Source organism: Piliocolobus tephrosceles, chromosome 7 (genome assembly GCF_002776525.5).
Source record: "Piliocolobus tephrosceles isolate RC106 chromosome 7, ASM277652v3, whole genome shotgun sequence".
NCBI lineage: Eukaryota > Metazoa > Chordata > Mammalia > Primates > Cercopithecidae > Piliocolobus > Piliocolobus tephrosceles.
In genome coordinates, this window is record NC_045440.1 from 26,123,003 (window position 1) to 26,141,050 (window position 18,048).

An 18,048-nucleotide genomic window follows, 5' to 3' on the forward strand; every position below is an offset into this window, starting at 1 on the left:
TTGACTTAGCAAATTATCATGTAGCAATCTCAGCACATTATTCCCAGAGGTGCCACTTTAAGCATGTGACCAGGACTATGCAGTGACCTGGGCCATCCCCACACACTGTTCAGGTCCTGTACCTGGAATTCCTGCCTGTCCTTAGACGATGAGGCCAGTGACTTCACAGAGCCAGTACCTAACTCTGGACGATCTTCTTACACTGAACGGAACTCCGGAGGGAAGCACACCCCCAACTGAGGACTCTGGAGATGTGAGAAGGAAACAGGTGTTCTTTTCTCTGTTGAATGCAAAAGCAGTTTTCTTGTAAGATGGGCCTTGGTGATTGTTCTGTTGCTTGGGACCCACTTCCTTTGGTTACCAAATAAGGCTTGAGCCATCACGTTCCTCGTTGTTCTTGGACAAGACCGTGTTATCATCCAGAAGTATTAGGGTGACTTTTCCTATAAGCTGCCGACACTGACAATCCCCACTGAAAGATGATCACATCATCCAATTTCACCAGCCCTCCCCACACTCACCAGGTTTTCAGGAGAAGGAATGTATGTCGTGGAAAGCTTGTTAGTGACATGTTTTTGTTTTATTGAAATTCTTTCTTACAAAAGGTCTGATGTATTTTAGGCCAGGCCTAATTTCCTTTAGTCCCTGAAATGCAGGCCCATGGTCATTTCCATGTTCTCTGAAGTAGGTATGTAAACTAGTAGACTTCCATTTTTAAGGTTCACACACTTTTTAACATTGTTTTTATTTGATGTAAAATAAGACTTACATTTTTCCCTAATGAAAAGACCAAGTAAGAGAGTATGTGCGTCTTCATGGAAGCGATAACTGGATTCTTTGCCAGAACCGGGTTGGGAATTTAGTTTGTTCAGTGTGGCATCTTTTATCTTTAGTTTTTTTTTTTTTTTTTTTTTTTTTAATTTAAATGCAAACCTTGCAATGTGCTGAACTATGTAGTAAAAAGTGCTATGTTTATATATGCATACATATATTGGCTCTGGCAAGGGATGCATGACTACATGCGTGTTATGTAAACATAGCAATTGGTCAGAAGGAGAGTTTCTCATCATTAGGACATTTAGAGAGTAGCAAGCATATTGGAAGCAAGAATGACCTAGGGCCACATTGACTTAGTTGTCAGCCAGGAGTGTTGCTGATCCTATACCTGGAGGGGCCCAGGTCTCTCCCCAAGCAGGCCGGTGCTCACCTGATATGACAGGTGATCGTGTATCTGAGGCCTATAAGTTTGAGATTCCCCCAAGGTGAGGTGGGTCTATACTCACTTGCTACCAGGTAGCTCCCCTAGTTCTCGAACACGTGTATGGCCCAGTTCTGCTCCTCATGTAAAAAGCAGAACATGATCTCCCTATCTCTAGGAGGAGGCTGCAGATTGCAGATTTGTGGAGGCCCAAGGCCCCTTATTCCTACTCCCCACCCCCAGAGGTTATAGGGAATCTTCATTTCCTTCCACCCCTAGGGGTTCCATTAGGACTCGTGTTTTCCTGACCACAGATTCACACCTGAAGAGGCTTGGAAGATGCAAAATCATCACCTCCAAACAGCTGAGACACACATGACTTGGCTTTAACCGTGACTGCCCAATGCCGGAGCACTGGACTCAGGTTTAACATGGGCAGCCCCCATGTCATCCTCCACATCAGCTTTCCTCCTACACTGACGGTCGGCCTGGAAGCCAATCATGTTTGACCTTGCACTCACACCCTGGAAGTTCTGAAGTATGCAACTTTCTAGTTACATGCCACACTTTCTAGTTACTGTACACAAGCTTTTTGCTCAGGCCAAGTAAAGACCATAAGTTCAGGTGGGAACATGGTCTCAGTCATTCTGTCTTCTGACTTGCAGGTTAGGTGAATGGACCAGTTAAGTGCTACCTAGAGGTAAGGTCGTATCCAGACTCACATGCCCTGGACCAGTGCAGCTAAGTGGATACATAAATTTAGCACCCAAGATACTATTTAGCCTGCCATGGTAGTCATTCAATGTTAATCTCATTCCCTTCTCCAAATCTAGCTGGATTCCTGCAGGTGACTTGCATTTCCCTCTTGCCCCTACAGCTGGCTTCTCCTCTATGTCACTTCCTCAAACTAGCAAATGGGGAGCAGAGGCAGAGTAAAGGGGGGAAATTCATCACTTGACATTGCCTCTTGCTGGGGAGGAAGATGTTGAAACTCTTGGACTAATGGAGGTTTAAGAATTGTCTGAAGAGTAAACGATCTATACTACCACCCATCCCTGCTGCTGCACTTGTCTCTGACACATTCTCAGCATTCACCTGTAACTAAAAGGCCAAAGAGAACCGGGATATTGAGGCCTGGTGCATGGTGTTCAGAGGCTGGGCAAAGTGGTGATCCAGTTGACCAGGGCTCCTCATGCAGGAACCTGGTGGAAGACAGAGATGGGCAGTAGGTCCCAGAGTTACACTTTGGAGCACATGTTCAAGAGGAAAATGACGACGGGCCCCCACGGTCCTGGGATGCAGGCGTGAGGACTGGGAGTGCTGGATGGGGTGTGGCCGAGGCATGATCAGGGCGGCCCTGAGCCATGCCCCACCCCAGGGATGCAGGAAGGATGCTCTGTGCGGGACCCTGAGCTTGGGCTCTGCCCACTTTCAGTGTCTGTTGCATGTCACACTGGCATCTTCAGCATGCCCACAGTTTGTTACCCCCCATTTGGAGAAGCTGCAGCGGAAGATAGTTTCCTCTGTGCCCTTGCAGGCGACGTCATCCATCCAGATCCTCCCAGTGCCTGTGGAGACAGGGAAACACAGCTTCTAAGCAGATACACAGGAGGCAAGAAGGAGAAGAGAGAGCATGACTGCGTCTGCCCTTGACTTGGCTCTGCTGCACACTCAAATCTAGGGGCTTCCAGCTGCCCTCTCCACCTCTCCACAAGACCTCATACTTATTTTCTGGGATTAGTTTCTTGAGGGCAGAATCACAATAATTGATGGTGGTGATGGTAGTAGCTATGAATATCTGCTATGTATCAGGAGCCGACAACCTCTCCTTTTTAGTGGAAGTGTCAGGACTGACTATTAAAGTCTTAAACTCTGTCATTCACTCTTGAAGTACATGGGTAAAATCCCTTTACAAAGAATGTCAAGAGAACATTTAAACCACTCCCCTGTTGTTTGGTTCTAACACATGAACTAAGTGGCTTGAACATATTTTTGTTATGTAGACATTTTCAGCCCCTGTTGTCAAGGGATTGCCATGCAGTGAATCCGGGGATGGAGCAGGGAGGAGAGGCCCCTTCCACCACCTCCTTGGATATTGTTTCTTCTCCAGAGCCTCTTCCTGGCCTGGATAGCTGTGGCTCTTACACAATAAGCCCTTTGAGGCAGAGAATGATTTTCAGATTAAACGTCTCCTGGAAGACACATCGGTTTGCAAATTACCCAGGAAAAGCCTGCAAGCTCCAGGGCTCTGTGGGATTAGTCACACCCAAAGCAAATAAAGACTAACAAATAAAGAACAGTTCCAAGGTGACCCAGCCCAAATGCATATATAGGATCTTGAAACTCTAGCTGGTGTTTCACCAGGGGTTCTGGCTCACGTTCAGTCATGGGAGGACCAATATAGTGGGAACAGGGTCATCGAGGGAGGAGCAGTGCATATCTGCAGTGACATCAACACTGCGGGGGATCATTCCCAGAGGAATTTGCCAGCAAACCCTCTCTGCTCCTCGCACCACCAGGCGGAGGCTAGAACTCCGTCGGCTCTAGGTACCAATCATTGCTTGAGCTTTAGAACTGATAGCTGATTACTCAAGGTGCAGTCTGAGGACCAGTGCTGTCAACATCACCGGAGAGCTTGTTAGAAAAGCAGACACACAAAATCTTCCTTCAGCTTAATCTGTCCCACTCTAGGTTCCCACACTGCCCCTAACCCCGCTCGAAGCAGCCCTGAGAAACATCGCCCATTATCTTTCCATACCATCCCCCCCCAAATTTTTGCTGCCCCAACACTTCAACACTATTTTATGTTATTTTTCTTATTAATGTAAGAAAACAGGAATGTCAGGCCTCTGAGCCCAAGCTAAGCCATCGTATCCCCTGTGACCTGTACGTATACATCCAGATGGCCTGAAGTAACTGAAGAATCACAAAAGAAGTGAAAATGGTCTGTTCCTGCCTTAACTGATGACATTATCTTGTGAAATTCCTTCTCCTGGCTCAAAGGCTTCCCCCACTAAGCACCTTGTGACCCCTGCCCCTGCCCACCAGAGAACAACCAACCCCCTTTGACTGTAATTTTCCACTACCTACCCAAATCCTATAAAACGGCCCCACCCCATCTCCCTGTGCTGACTCTCTTTTCGGACTTAGCCTGCCTGCACCCAGGTGAAATAAACAGCCTTGTTGCGTGCGCGCGCGCGCGCGCACACACACACACACACACACGCACACACACACAGAGAAAAGCAGACTCTTGGCCAGGTGCCGTGGCTCACACCTGTAATCCCAGCACTTTGGGAGGCTGAGGAGGACAGATCGTTGAGATCAGGAGTTCAAGATCAGCCCGGTCAACATGACAAAACCCCGTCTCTACTAAAAACACAAAAATTGGGTGGGCGTGGTGGCACATGCCTGTAATCTCCGCTACGCAGGAGGATGAGGCAGGCGAATCACTTGAACCTGTGAGGCGGAGGTTACAGCAAGCCGAGATCATGCCACTGTACTCCAGCTTGGGTGGCAGAGCAAGACTCAGTCTCAAAGACAAAACAAACAAACAAACAAATAAAAAACCAAATTATTGAGTCCTCTGTGTGCTCAGTACCATTCTGATGAACAGAAAGAAAGACAAAACAACAGATGCAAAGGATTTCTGCCTTATGGAGCTAACGTTCGAGCTTCTATGTGTTTATTTATTCATAATAGGAAAAAGTTACACTGATTCCTACAGCCTTCCATCTGTACCTCACACACAGAAGGCAGGAGGGCTATTTAACAGGTATTTAAGAGAGGGAAACTGAAGCCCCAGAAAGATTGAGTGACATCTCTAAGTATGTAACTATTGAGGGGAAGAGGCCCTGATCCAGGCTCTCGTGTTTGGCCAGTGCAGTCTTTTCTCCTCATATAGCCACAGCGCACAGCCCGTAACACTGAGCCAGGGGACGGCAAACCATGAGCCAGGTCTGGCCAATGCCTGCTTTTATAGATAAAGTTGTATTGGAACACAGCCCCACCCATTTGATTGCATATTGGCTAAGGTTGTTTTCCCACTCCAACTGCAGAACTGGGTAGCTGTGACAGAGACCACCTGGCCCACAAAGCTTAAAATATTTGCTATCCAGCACTTTATGGAAAATGTTGGCTGACCCTTGCACTAAAGCTATTTCCCAATATTTGAATCTTATCTTAGATAAAAGGACAAGAGGAGGTAATAATGCTATAATTAGAAGTGAACACTCCTAATTTTGTCTGCCTGTTCCCACCTACAAATCTATCTGATGTGCACCCATCCTTACCTCCTTTTCCATCTGTCTGTCTCCCTGGGAGATGCTCCCAGCTGCGCTAGGTCATACTCCCTTCCGCGGCCTCCCGGGCCTCCCTCCAGTCATCACCCTTCCACCTCTCCATTTGCATCACTCCAACACCTCCTGGACCAATTTAAAATTTAGAACATCTTCAAGGCCCTCCCATTTGGGTCTTTCCTTGGCTTCCCCCATGCAAACAGAAAATCTGATTACTATGCCCTGTCCAGGAGAAATTTTATGGCACCAGACCCCTGGGAGAACTGTCAGGGCTTGGAGACAGGGAGGACTCAGGTTTGGCAGGTACTGGAATTCCTTCCTTCCTTCTATTCTTCCTTCCTCGCTCCCTTCATTCTTCCTTCTTCCCTCCCTCCGTTCCTGCCTGCCTCCCTCCCTCCCTTCACTTCTCCCTCCTTCCTTTCTTCTTCCCTTCCACATTTATCCAGCTCCTCTTATGCCCCAGATAGTTTTGGGTTTTGTAACTATAAAGGTGAAGCCCTCAAGATGTTTCCATATATTGCAGGGATCAGGAGAGCACAAGAAGTGCTGTGATAGAGAAAAATGTGATGGGAGCATAGAGGAGGGTTATTCCCATCTTGGGGGTGAGGGAGCATGGAAGGAGCCAGTGTGGAGAGGTATGGGTTGGGCAGGAGGCAGATGAAGAAGATCCTTGGGTGCTGAGCTAGGGAAACCCAGCTTGATTCTGAGAGCGATAAAAATCCTTTGAGGACCCAGGCAGGGAGTGAGGTGACCAGTCACTCATTTTAGAAAGATCCCTAACAGTTTGAGATCAGCCTGGGCAATATAGCGAGACCCCATTTCTCCAAAATAATAAAAAGAAATAATTAGCTTGGCATAGTGGCATGCGCCCATGGTCCCAGCTACTCTGAAGGCCGAGGCAGGAGGATTGCTTGAGCCTGGGAGGTCGAGGCTGCAGCAAGCTATGATTGCATCACTGCACTCCAGAGGGTGCACTCCATGGGTGACAGAGGGGGACCTCATCTCTTAAAAAGAGAAAAAAGGAAGAAAGATCCCCAGCATCCACAAGAAGGAAGGTCACAGGAGCTAGCCTGCAGGCGTGGTGGCCATGAGGAGTGGCTCCTGGAGGATTAGAGCCTCTACTGCCCCCATCTCCACCGCACACCTGTAGATAAGTGTGCACAATGGAGCCTGTGCGTGCTAACTGCTTGACATGCAGGATTTCCTTTAGCATTTATAGTAATTCTTCAACAGTGGAAGAACTGAAGCTTAGAGAGTGTATGGAATCTCGTCAAGGTCTCCAGCCACAAGTGGCAGATCCGGGATTCTGACGTGGGTGGTTTGATTCCAGGGCTGGGGCGCTAACCACTGCTCTACCTGCTAATCTCCTAAGGGGAGGACAGCAAGAACGACGAGGTGGGGACAGGTTTAAGGAACACCAGATGAGTGAATACTGGTGGGATCTGCAGGACTTTGAGACCAACCTGATGCGGGGAGAGGGAGTGGTGACAAGGAAGAGGTGGCCCATGGTTCTGGCTGGGATGGGGTCTGACTGGTAGGGTGGTTCTGGGGACGGTGATGAGTGATGCACAGGATCTGGTGGGAAGGAGATGTGTGCAATTGTGACAGCTGCCGTTAGAGGAGCCCGTGGGGTTGTGCAGCTGTCAGGAAGGTCACTGGACACTCGGGTCTGGAGCTCCACTGAGCACTATGACAGAGGGAAGAGCTTGGGGTGACTGAAGCTCCAGGTGTGGAGGCAGCCTCCAGAGAGAGTGTGCAGAACACAAGGACAGTGGAGGTGGGGCATTGGGGGTGCTGGGGAGAGGAAACTGACAGGAAGGAGGGGCGTGAGAAGAAGGCTAGGAGGCAGAGTGAGAGAGACCTGGGAGGCTCCTTCAGGCTCAACAGTGGATGAGCTGGGAGTGGGGTTGGGGCACCAGTGGGTAGGATGCTGGCAGGGTGGCTCTGCCTGCCGCCAGGAGTGACAGCCTTCCCTCCTCTTGGTCCCATGGCTACAACAGCATTAGAACCCTTGGCACATGGTTTAGAATCCCCCTCTACACTACTCGTGCTATGGCCAGGGCTGGGCTTGGTCAGCTCTGCCCCTCAGCCCTGCAGCTAGCCTGGTCCATGGCAGGTGCCTGGAAGCTGCTTGTAGAGAGGAGGAGGAGAACACGGGTGGAGTCTGTGCTGGCAGAAAGCCTCAGTTATGCAGCCCTCCCCTGCCCAGGCCCCTACGGCCCTCTGTATACCACTAGTGACACCTGGCCTGCAACCAGCCAAGGTCTTGAATAGCACCTGAGACCCATTAGGGCACCGTGATAGGGAAATAATGGTGTAAAAAACAGGGCATCGTGAAAGCAAGTCCAGCTTCCCATTGACCAGTTTAAAGAATCAAGTGGCAAGCTTAGAGCTTCCCCACATGTATCAAGAGGAACAGAGATCAGGGGAGTGAAAGAAGCCACAAAGTCTATAGGATCGCTGGCCTGGCACTCCAAGCCCACCCACTGCCTTTTCACCAACTGGCAGAGTCAGGCTAACATGACCTGTGATCTTCAAACTACCTATTCTGACTCCTTGAAAATAATTTATAATGTTTTTCCTCAAAAGGTTTTACTGCCACTTATTAGAAAGAAGCCTTCTTTGGAGTTTGAAATGGGAATTTGAGGACTGTTCCTATTCTAACCAACAACAGCGGTGGTTTTCCTTAGCCAAAACCAGCTGGAATCCAGCCCCCAGTCTTAGGTGGGAGAACAGTATTCTTTCCTGGTGGGCTGCCCTTCGTGGTACCAGACCCCTTTGAACTCACCCAGCAAATTCTGGCCCTTAAGACTGCACTCCCTGCCTGCTGGCTTGACAGATTTCACCAAGGGTCACTTTCAGTCAATTACCAATGAGATCTACGGGATGAGATTTGGACCAAGAACTGCAGCAACCCCTGGTGCGGATGAAGAGAAAGGTGGAGGGAGGAATGGAGGCTTCCACCTCCAGTCTGGATATGACCTGGCTCTAAGTCCCCATCTGGAAGGGACATGCCACTTTCTCCCCTCACCCTGTGCCATGGGTTCCTGTAGCCATTTAGCACAGCAGGTTGGACAGCGATGACCTCAGGCAAGATAGCAGGTACGCCCGGCCCCGCTCCATGGTGTGGGGAGCCCTGCCATCAGCGGGCTGCTGTCCGCGGGTCACCAGGGGGCCTGGTAACTGGGTGTGAGAGGGTCAGCCCCAATCCCTCCCCACACCCACCTGGTCTTCTCCACAGGTGAGCAGCAGCATCTTAAATCCCAGGGGGCCCAGGCTGGGAGACCCATCCCAGAGCCTGCAGGCCCTTTAGTTACAGACAGGACACCAAGACCCAAAGTGCAGAAGCGACAGGGCCAGGACACGCCGTCAAGGGACAGCTCACTACCGAATGAGTGTGGGGAGTACCAGGTTTGTGCACGTGGGACCATTGTTTTAGTTGTGAGTCAACACAAGAGTCTCTGATTCTTTCCATCAGGAAACAAATGCAGGATTCAAATCAGCCATCTACCTAAGAAGGGTCTGTGCCCCGTCCTCAGAGTCTGTTGTGCCATCTGTAGGAAGGTCAATGTGCTTCAGCATGTCAAAAGGAAAGCAACCAAAATGATGAAGGCTTTTCAAATCTTGTCATATGGGGACAAGATGAATACTGGGGATTTTCACCTGGAGAAGAAAAGACTCAGAGAGGCAGACACAGCCCAGCAGAGTGGTTCAAATACAGACTCCTAAGACACCTGCTTGAGTCTAAATTCTGGGTCTGACGTTTGCTAGCTGTGTGACCTTGGGCAAGTTACTCAACCTCTCTGTGCTTTTATTTCCTCATTTGAAAAACTGGGATGGCTGCGCATGGTGGCTCATGCCTGTAATCCCAGCATTTTGGGAGGCCAAGTGAGTGGACTGCTTGAGGCCAGGAGTTCGAGACCAGTCTGGGCAACATAGTGAGACCTCATCTCTATTAAAAATAAAAAGTTAGCTGGGGATGGTTAGTAGTCCCAGCTAGTCAGGAGGCTGAGGTAGGAGGATCGCTTGAGCCTGGGTGATCAAGGCTGCAGTGAACCATGACGGCACCATTGCACTCCAAACTAGATGACAGAACAAGATCCTGTTCCCCTCCTCAAAAAAAGAAAGAAAAAAGAAAAACAGCGATGATACCTGTATACTTCATAGTGCTGTAAAGATGAAATGGGTGAATATTTGTTACATGTTGAGAACATAGCCTGGCACAGAGTGAGTATCACATCAGTGTTAATGATAAAAACATAATAGAGCCGTGAGAGCAAGTTAAAGGTCTGAGGAGCTAGCCAGGGGGAGACAGACCACAGCAGCTGTGCCTGGGACACAGGACTGGGGAGGGCGGTATGGGACACCACCAGGAGACAGGACTTAGATCCAGGGAAAGGAAGAATGTTCTAATCATCAGGACTGTCTGATGAACACCGGAGGTGGTTGCCTGGGGCAGAGCAGTGAGTTCTCATTGCAGCAAGCATTCGGGGAGAGGCTGGGGACCTCGCAGAATCGCAGTGGAAGGGACTCCGGCTTTGGAGGAGGGCCCAGTCCTAGGATATGCAGGCCCTCTCCCATGTCCTTTACCCTCAGAGCGCCTTACCTTGCCCGAAGCGAGCTGTGCGGTACACCTCCTCCACACCGCGGAAGCCGAGCATGCGGCACACCACATCTCCGTCCTTCTTGTCCCAGCCGTCGTCACACACGGTGCCCCAGCGCCGGTCGTGGTACACTTCCACGCGGCCCTCGTGCGGGCCTGAACCGTTCACCAGACGGATCATCATCGGGGCCTCCACGCCACCTGCCAGAGCAGCCGACTGTCACTACCCAGCTCTGGACACACCAGGACCCGCCCCCAGGGGCCTTCTGTGGGTAGGAGGCCTATCCCTGGGTAGGAGGAAGAGAGGGCTGGGGCCCGGCTATATCCAGACTTCAGCCCCCAAATCTCCCTGTGCCTCTCCTGCCCTTTGCCAGCCTTCTCTCCACCTAAAAATAAATAGCTTTTTAACAGTACGGTGCTGATACAAAAACAGACACAGAGACCAAGGGAACAAAACAGCCCAGCACACCTACAGCCATCTGATCTTCCACAAAGTTGAAAAAATAAGCAGTGGGGAAAGGACTCCCTATTTAATAAATGGCGCTGGGATAGTTGGCTAGCTGTATGCAGAAGAATAAAACTGGACCCCTACCTTTCACCTTATACAAAATTATATAAGTCAAGATGGATGAAAGATTTACATTTACGACCTCAAACTGTAAGGATCCTAGAAGAAAACCTGGGAAACATTATTCTGGACATTGGCCTTGAAAAAGAATTTATGATTAAGTCCTCAAAAGCAATTGCAACAAAAACCAAAATTGACAAGTGGACGAGTGGGACCTAATTAAACTAAAGAGCTTCTGTACAGGAGGAAAAAAACCCCAAAAAACTATCAACAAAGTGAACAGACAACCTACAGAATGGGAGAAAATACTAATATTTGCAAACTATGCATCCAACAAAGGTCTAATATCTGGAATCTATAAGGAACTTAATTCAATAAGCACAAAACAAATAACCCTATCAGAAAGTGGGCAAAAGAGGGGCCAGGCTTGGTGGCTTATACTTATAATCCCAGCACTTTCGGAGACCAAGGCAGGAGGATCACTTGAGACTAGGGCTTCAAGACTAGCCTGAGACTGGGCAGCACGGGGAAACCCTGTCTCTACAAAATAATAATAAATTAGCCAGGCACAGTGGCCCATGCCTGTGGTCCTAGCTACTCGGGAGGCTGAGGTGGGAGGATCACTTAAGCCTGGGAGGTTAAGGCTGAGTGAGCCATGTTTGTGCCACTGCACTCCAGCATGCATGACAAAGTAAGACCCTGTCTCAGAAAAAAAAAAAAAAAAAAAAAAAAAAGTAGGCAGGAGACAACAGATATTTCTCAAAAGAAGATATACAAGCAGCCAACAAACATGAAAAAATGCTCATCATCACTAATCATCAGAGAAATACAAATCAAAACGACAATGAGATACTGTCTCATACCAGTCAGAATGGCTATTATTAAAAAGTCAAAAAACAACAGATGCTGATGAGCCTGTGGAGAAAAGGGAACGCTTATACTGTTGGTTGGTGGGAATGTAAATTAGTTCAGCCACTGTGGAAAGCAGTTTGGAGATTTCTCAAAGAACTTAGAACTATCATTTGACACAACAATCCCATTACTGGGTATACATCTGAAGGAAAATAAGTCATTCTACCAAAAAGACACATACACTCATAAGTTCATTGCAGAACTATTCACAATAGCAAAGACGTGGAATCAAGCTAAGTGCCCATCAGCAGTGGATTGAATAAAGAACATGTGGTACATATACACCATGGAATACTATGCAGCCATAATAAAGAACAAAATAATGTCCTATGCAGCAACATGGATGCAGCTGGAAGCTGTTATACTAAATGAATTAATGCAGGAACAGGACACCAATACCTCATATTCTCACTTTTAAGTGGGAGCTAAACACAGGGGTGGGGACAGGAATACAAGATGGGGGAGGGTAGAAGAGGAGTAAGGGTTGAAAAACTAACTACTGGGCACTATGCTCACTACCTGGGTGACAGGATCATCTATACTCCAAGCTTCAGGATCACGCAATATACCCAGGTAACAAACCTGCACATGAACCCCCTGAATCCAAAATAAAAGTTGAAATAATAAACAATAAAACAAAATAGCCTTTTTTAAAGAGTAGTTTTAGGTTCACAGAAAAATTGATTGAAAGGTAAAGAAAAGTCCTGTATACACCACCCCTCCCCCTGCACACAGCCTCCCCCATTATCAACATCCCCCGAGAGTGGTGCATTTGTTACACTCAACGAACCTACACTGATGCATCGTCATCACCCAGAGTCCACAGTTTACATTTGGGTTCACTCGTGGTGCTGTGCATGTGATGGGTTTGGACAAATGTATAAAAACGTGTATTCGCCATTACGATATCATATGGAATCTTTTCACTGCTCTAAAAGTCTCCTGTGCTCCACCTATTCAGTGGGACTATTCATGTCTCCCTCCTCCCTACCTCTGGCAACCACTGATCTTTTTACTGTCTCCATAGTTTTGCCTTTTCCAGAATGTCATAGTTGGAATCATACAGTATGCAGCCTTTTCAGACTGGCATCTTTCACTTAGTAATAAGTAAGTGAACCTTCATGGAAGGTTGCTTCATGTCTTTCCATGGCTTGATAGCTCCTTTCTTTTTAGGACTGAATGATATTTCATTTTCTATGTGCACCATAGTTTACTCATCCATTTACCTACTGAAAAACATCTTGGTTGCTTCCAAGTTGTTGCCTGGATGAATAAAGCTGCTATAAATATCCATGTGCAGGTTTTCATGTGGATGTCAGTTTCAGCTCATTTGGGTAAATATCAAGGAGTGTGATTACCAGATTTCTCTCCACTGTTTGCGACCCGGTGACCAGCAGCCTTGCCTGCCAGGGAGGAGGGTGTAGGAGAAATAGGAAGTCAAGGATGGTTAAGGCTTTGTGGGCAGGTAGCCTTGCTGTGTCCTGGGAAATGTCTTAGGCCTGATTTGGTTGTTCATGTTCACTTTCCCACTAGGCTGTGAGTGTGAAAGTGCTTTAAGCCAGAGAGGGCCGGTTGTGAACTTTGGTTCTGCCACTTACTATCTGCAACTGTGAGACACATTGGTTCATCAAATCTGAGATGCCACCTGTTGTAACGGGCACCTCACTGTTTTATATGCCACTAAGAAGGAAAAAACTCTGGTGTAGGTGGCAAATTATGTCAAGTGCCGGATGCTTCCTGATTTCACAGATATGTAAATGTGTGTCACAGAATCAATGAAATATGGCAATAGATGTGAAGAGCTCAGAATAGCACCTGGCACATAGTAGGCCCTTTCAACCTGAATGACTTTAAGTTAGCCTCACAACCTCTCTAAGGGCATTTCCCCAACTGAGACATGGGAACAACATCCACACTGCAGGACTGTCATGCAAACACAACGCAACAAAGCTAAAGAGCTCTGGGCACACTCCTGGCCCATGGAAGCATCAGCAATGCGGGTCTCTTTCCCCTTCTCTGAGGACTGAGCCCCTGCCACATTGATCTCTAAACTCAGTGCTTAGCACAGAGCCTGGCTGGAGGAAATGAAAAATCAAAGTTTACAAAATGGAGTAGAAAGTCATTCCTGAGCATTACAATGCATTGGTTCTCCAAGGGGAAATGTTGGTGACTCAAAGAACACCAGAGCAACTGAAAGAAGCCTTTGGATCATCACAAAGCCAGGGTTTGGCTGGGAAGTCATGGTCTCAGGGCGATACACATGGTCAGTGCCAGAACTGGGATCACAGCTTGGGTTTCCTGATGTGTCTTCCCATATCCTTTTCACCATCCTGCCTGCCCCACTACTCTTGGGGGCTATTTCCCCTGCTGGGACCTGACCTGAGCATCCTCATTTGATAAGATACTGGAGTGGTCAGTGGGTCTTTTCAAGATCATTAGGAACACCAGATTCCACGGCCAATCCAGACCTACTGAAAGAGAATCTTGGTGGCAAGAGTGAGGGATCTATATTTTTCCAAGTGTCCCAAATAATTCAGAGATAATTGGTTTGTGGGCTGTGGACTGGCATTTGGATTAGACGATCCATCAGCAAGGTTCCTTCTAGCTCCAATCCTCAGTAATCCAAGGTCAGAGAAGAAATCAAGGTCATCTCTTTTTAAAGCCAGAAACCACTGGTGTCATGTGGGTGGGGGTGGACATTGTACTGGAACCCAGTGACAAGTGGGTGACACAATGCAGGAAAATGCCTATGTGAACTACCAGAGAAAATAACAAACCTACTCAAGCCCTGCTACCAATAAATGCAGCACTCCTGGACTTTTGTTTTTCCTTTATCTTTTATTTGGCCAAGTGGGCTGGAAGGAGCCTCCTTTTAATGACTGTGATTTGGCAAAGACCTTCATAGGTCCTGAAGGAGATGGCAGAATTGACATCTGTGCCCCATGAGAAAGGAGAGAACTCAGAACTGGCTACATGCCTGGGCCAAGAAAACCCTAGAAAATTCTGCAGAGACACCAAGGAAGCCACCAGGAAGCGACCCCAACCCCAGGAAGGATGCTAAAGACTATAGCGAGAGCACCAGAGATGCCTCCTCTCGATATTGGATGTATTTGCTGTGGATCCTTCATCCCTGGCCAGGTGACCGTTCTCTCCATACAGACTGCAAATACAAACTCATGCAGGCTGTCCCCAAACAGGCTGAGGCTGCGCAAGAGAAGAGAGATCCTGGAGAAGAAAAACATGGAGAGGAGCTGGAATTCAGAGGCTGGGTCTGACACCAAGAAACTCCCTGGGAGCGGTAAGGACAGGCTAACCTGCAGCCAGCAGCACCAAGGGGGACCTGGCTGCTGCGGGGGGGCTTGGCCCTGGGTTGGCTGAGGCCAGGCTGTCAGCCCTGGTTTCTTACAGACTTGCCTCACCTCTGGCTGCGCCAGGGGGCCTACAACAGAAGCCACAGCGTGGAGTCAGCAAGTAGGGCAAGAAGTGGCAGGAGGATGCTGTGAGTTCCAGAGCAGGCCAGGCAGAGTCACGTGTGGGGTCAAAACAACAAGAAGAGGCTGGGCGTGACTAGGCAACCAGGGCAGACGGTTGGAGACTCCCTGACTTAGCCTCTCTGTTCTGGCCAGCCCGAACTCACTTTGTGCACCTACTTGTTTAGCCAAGTAAGTGACTAAGAGTCTATTAGACAGCTGTGGATATGCCCACGAACAGAGTCCCTGCCCTCATGGAGCTGACATTCTAGGGAGAGCCTGGCAATACAGCTAGTCAACAAAAACAGAACCATAATCATAGCCAAGTGGTGATAAGAGCATAGATGGGAACAGAAGCACAGGAAGGAAGTACAGAGTGAGGCAGGCACTATTGTGGGCAAATGAACAAAGGATTGGAGAGTGATGGCAGGCGCCAGCTTGGCGGAGTGGAGGAGGCAGGGAATGAGAGAGAGGGCAGGCACCATCTTGGCCGAGTGGACAAGGAAGGAAATGAGAGCGAGGGCAGCCACCATCTTGGACAGGTGGACAAGGGAGGGACTGGGAGGGCAGGTACTATCTTGGACAAGTGAACAAGGAAGAGGGTGGAGAGTGAGGAGTGAGAGCAGGTGCCATTTTGGACGGGTAGAGAAGGAAGGCCTTGAATGGAGACCTGAATGAGCTGATGAAGGACATGGACTCCTCACCTCGGAAAACCCCTTTCTATACTCTGGCCTAAGCTTTCCTTGTCTTTTAGATCTCAGCTTAGATGCCTCTTCTCCTTTCCTGGTCCCCACACCGAACAGGGCCCCTTCTAGGTGCATGCTTATAGCTTTGTATCATAATTGCTACTGCTATTTTCTCTCTTAGGACATTGTGAGCCTTCTGAGGATCACGTGACCTGGTACAGGGCCCAGTGCACTGAGATGCCCAGCCTGTGCAAAGGGAAGGCGTGCATGAATGGATTAATACATTAATACTCATTGATACAGACCCAGATGGGCAGGTGCTGTCTGGAGGGCATGGCTCCCCAGAGTCCAGGGTTTTGGTGGCAACATGAATGGAGAATCCACCATCAGGGCCCCAAATCTTCAGCATCCTCTTTATTACATCACAACCCTTCTAATCACATACTTGCTGCCTTCTCTACTTGAGATGGCTCCGGATTCTGGACCTGGAGCTCAGGCTATTACAATGACTGTACATCTTAAGTGAGAGAATGGGGACATGGCTGTCAAATGATCATGGTGGTTGCAAGGGGAAGTCTGGAAAATGTCATTTGGATGCTGAAATACTGAAATTCCCAAGAGGTCTCAATGTACATAGAAGTGATAGAAGAATATTTGGAAACAAGACACCTTCAAAAAATTGAAAACATATGATAACCATAATTATGGGACGCATAGCATCGATTTCAAGGATGTCTCTGGCCCATGGCCCATGCTTACCATACACCAAGCAAAGTCATGGCCCGCAGGGCTCCTCATGGTCTCCTCAATCCACATTGATCTCAGGAACTGAAAAGTGCCCTCAAGGGAGAAAAAGAACTAGAGAGCACCTGGGTGAGGCTGGACAAGGCACCACTCCACCCAGACCCCAGTGTCAGTTCATCAAGCACGGAGGCCTGCTCCTCACCACCTGTCCCCAGACCCCCTAGACCCAGGGCTTCCCCCCATGGTGGAGGGCCGCCTGCCCACAGGGTCAACAGATGCTGCCTGCCCCAGCAGGGTCAACACAAATCTGAAAGCCACACCTTCTCCCCTGGACTCACCCAAATCAGAGGTCACATTTTGTTCTAGCTCCACTTCACAGAGCATGGCCCCAAGCTGTGGATTTTGCATCCTTTTCTCCCCACCCACAAAATCTCAACTCTGTGACCACCTCTCTGGGAAACCACAGGCTGAGGTTTGACTTGCTTATGATGTAGGCTGCCCCGATTCAGGAACTTGGAGTCTACATTCAGAAACTCGTGTCTCTGGCCTCCTTTGTCCCTGAAGAGGTATAGGGGAGGCCGGCAGGCAGCCAGGAGACTTTCCCAGAGCTGAGCAATGAGGCCACCTCCAGCAACACACTTGGGGAATCACCAATGCCCTCCAGCAGCGACTACCCTCTAGCCTGAGAAGGACGTCATGATTTAAGAGGTTTGGGTTTCTGTGGGCAGAGGGTTTAAATTCTGCTTTTTCCCGGCAGTTTCTGCCCCAGGTCAAAGCTTTCCCACTAAGCAACCAACTGCCGCTGGGAAATGCTCTTGCCCCACAATGTGCCAGCCCCCACTTAATCAGACACAGTGACTGACAGACAGCCTCAGCCTGGTCCGTGACTTCCCCAAGACTCTTCCTGTCAGTCCAGGGAGCTTCCTTCTCAGATGCCCCCCAAGAGGGTCCCTGCAAGGGGAACGGGGCTACTGGAGTCAGGGAGATGCCTCTCTCTGCACATGGCAGTGGAGGAAAATGGGAGACAGGGATTCTTGATTGTGGGAAATTTAGACACTCCTAGGCTCCAAAGCAAGAGCAGATGCTCCAGGTAGAGAGCAAAGGGCAAGAGAGCTGGTGATGAGCAATGGAACCCCAGGCTTTTGAGGTTGCAGCCACGTCCCCTAGTAACTGCCCTTCAATGACTACAGGGCCCCTTCACCTCCTCCTTGGCATCACACCGCATTGAGCCCTTGAAAATCCTTCCTGTGCAATGAGGATCAGCAACCCAGAAGAAAACCCTGTGCCATACCACTCCTGTGTGGATATCTGATTTGCACCCCTCAGGTGAGGGCGTTAGGTGCAAGAGGAAGAGAGACTATCATGCTTTTCCTCTTGTTCTGAATCCCTAACCTGCAGACTGGGGTCTGCCCATCCATGCCTTTGCGGTTTGCAAGTTGAGAGGATGGTACGGGCTACAAGGCTGGTCCTCACCAGCTTTGTGCAGGAATGGCACCGGCACATAGCATCACTTGGCTGGGAAACCCAAGCTTAAGGGAAACACTGAAGGGGTGGCCTGCCCCTCTACAC

At 49.0% G+C, this 18,048-nt stretch overlaps 1 protein-coding gene across 1 annotated transcript in view; it reads right to left on the reverse strand.

Moving 5' to 3' along the window:
* Window positions 1–564: 564 nt before the first annotated feature.
* Window positions 565–18,048, reverse strand: part of SCARA5 (scavenger receptor class A member 5) — a 124,378-nt gene continuing 106,894 nt past the window's right edge. Inside the window, exons 8-9 of the mRNA XM_023216804.3 lie at window positions 10,103–10,300; window positions 565–2,766 (exon numbers count right to left, since the gene is read on the reverse strand). Of these exons, the coding sequence (XP_023072572.1) occupies window positions 2,630–2,766; window positions 10,103–10,300 (335 nt within the window). The 3' untranslated portion in view covers window positions 565–2,629. The remainder of the gene's footprint in view (window positions 2,767–10,102; window positions 10,301–18,048) is intronic.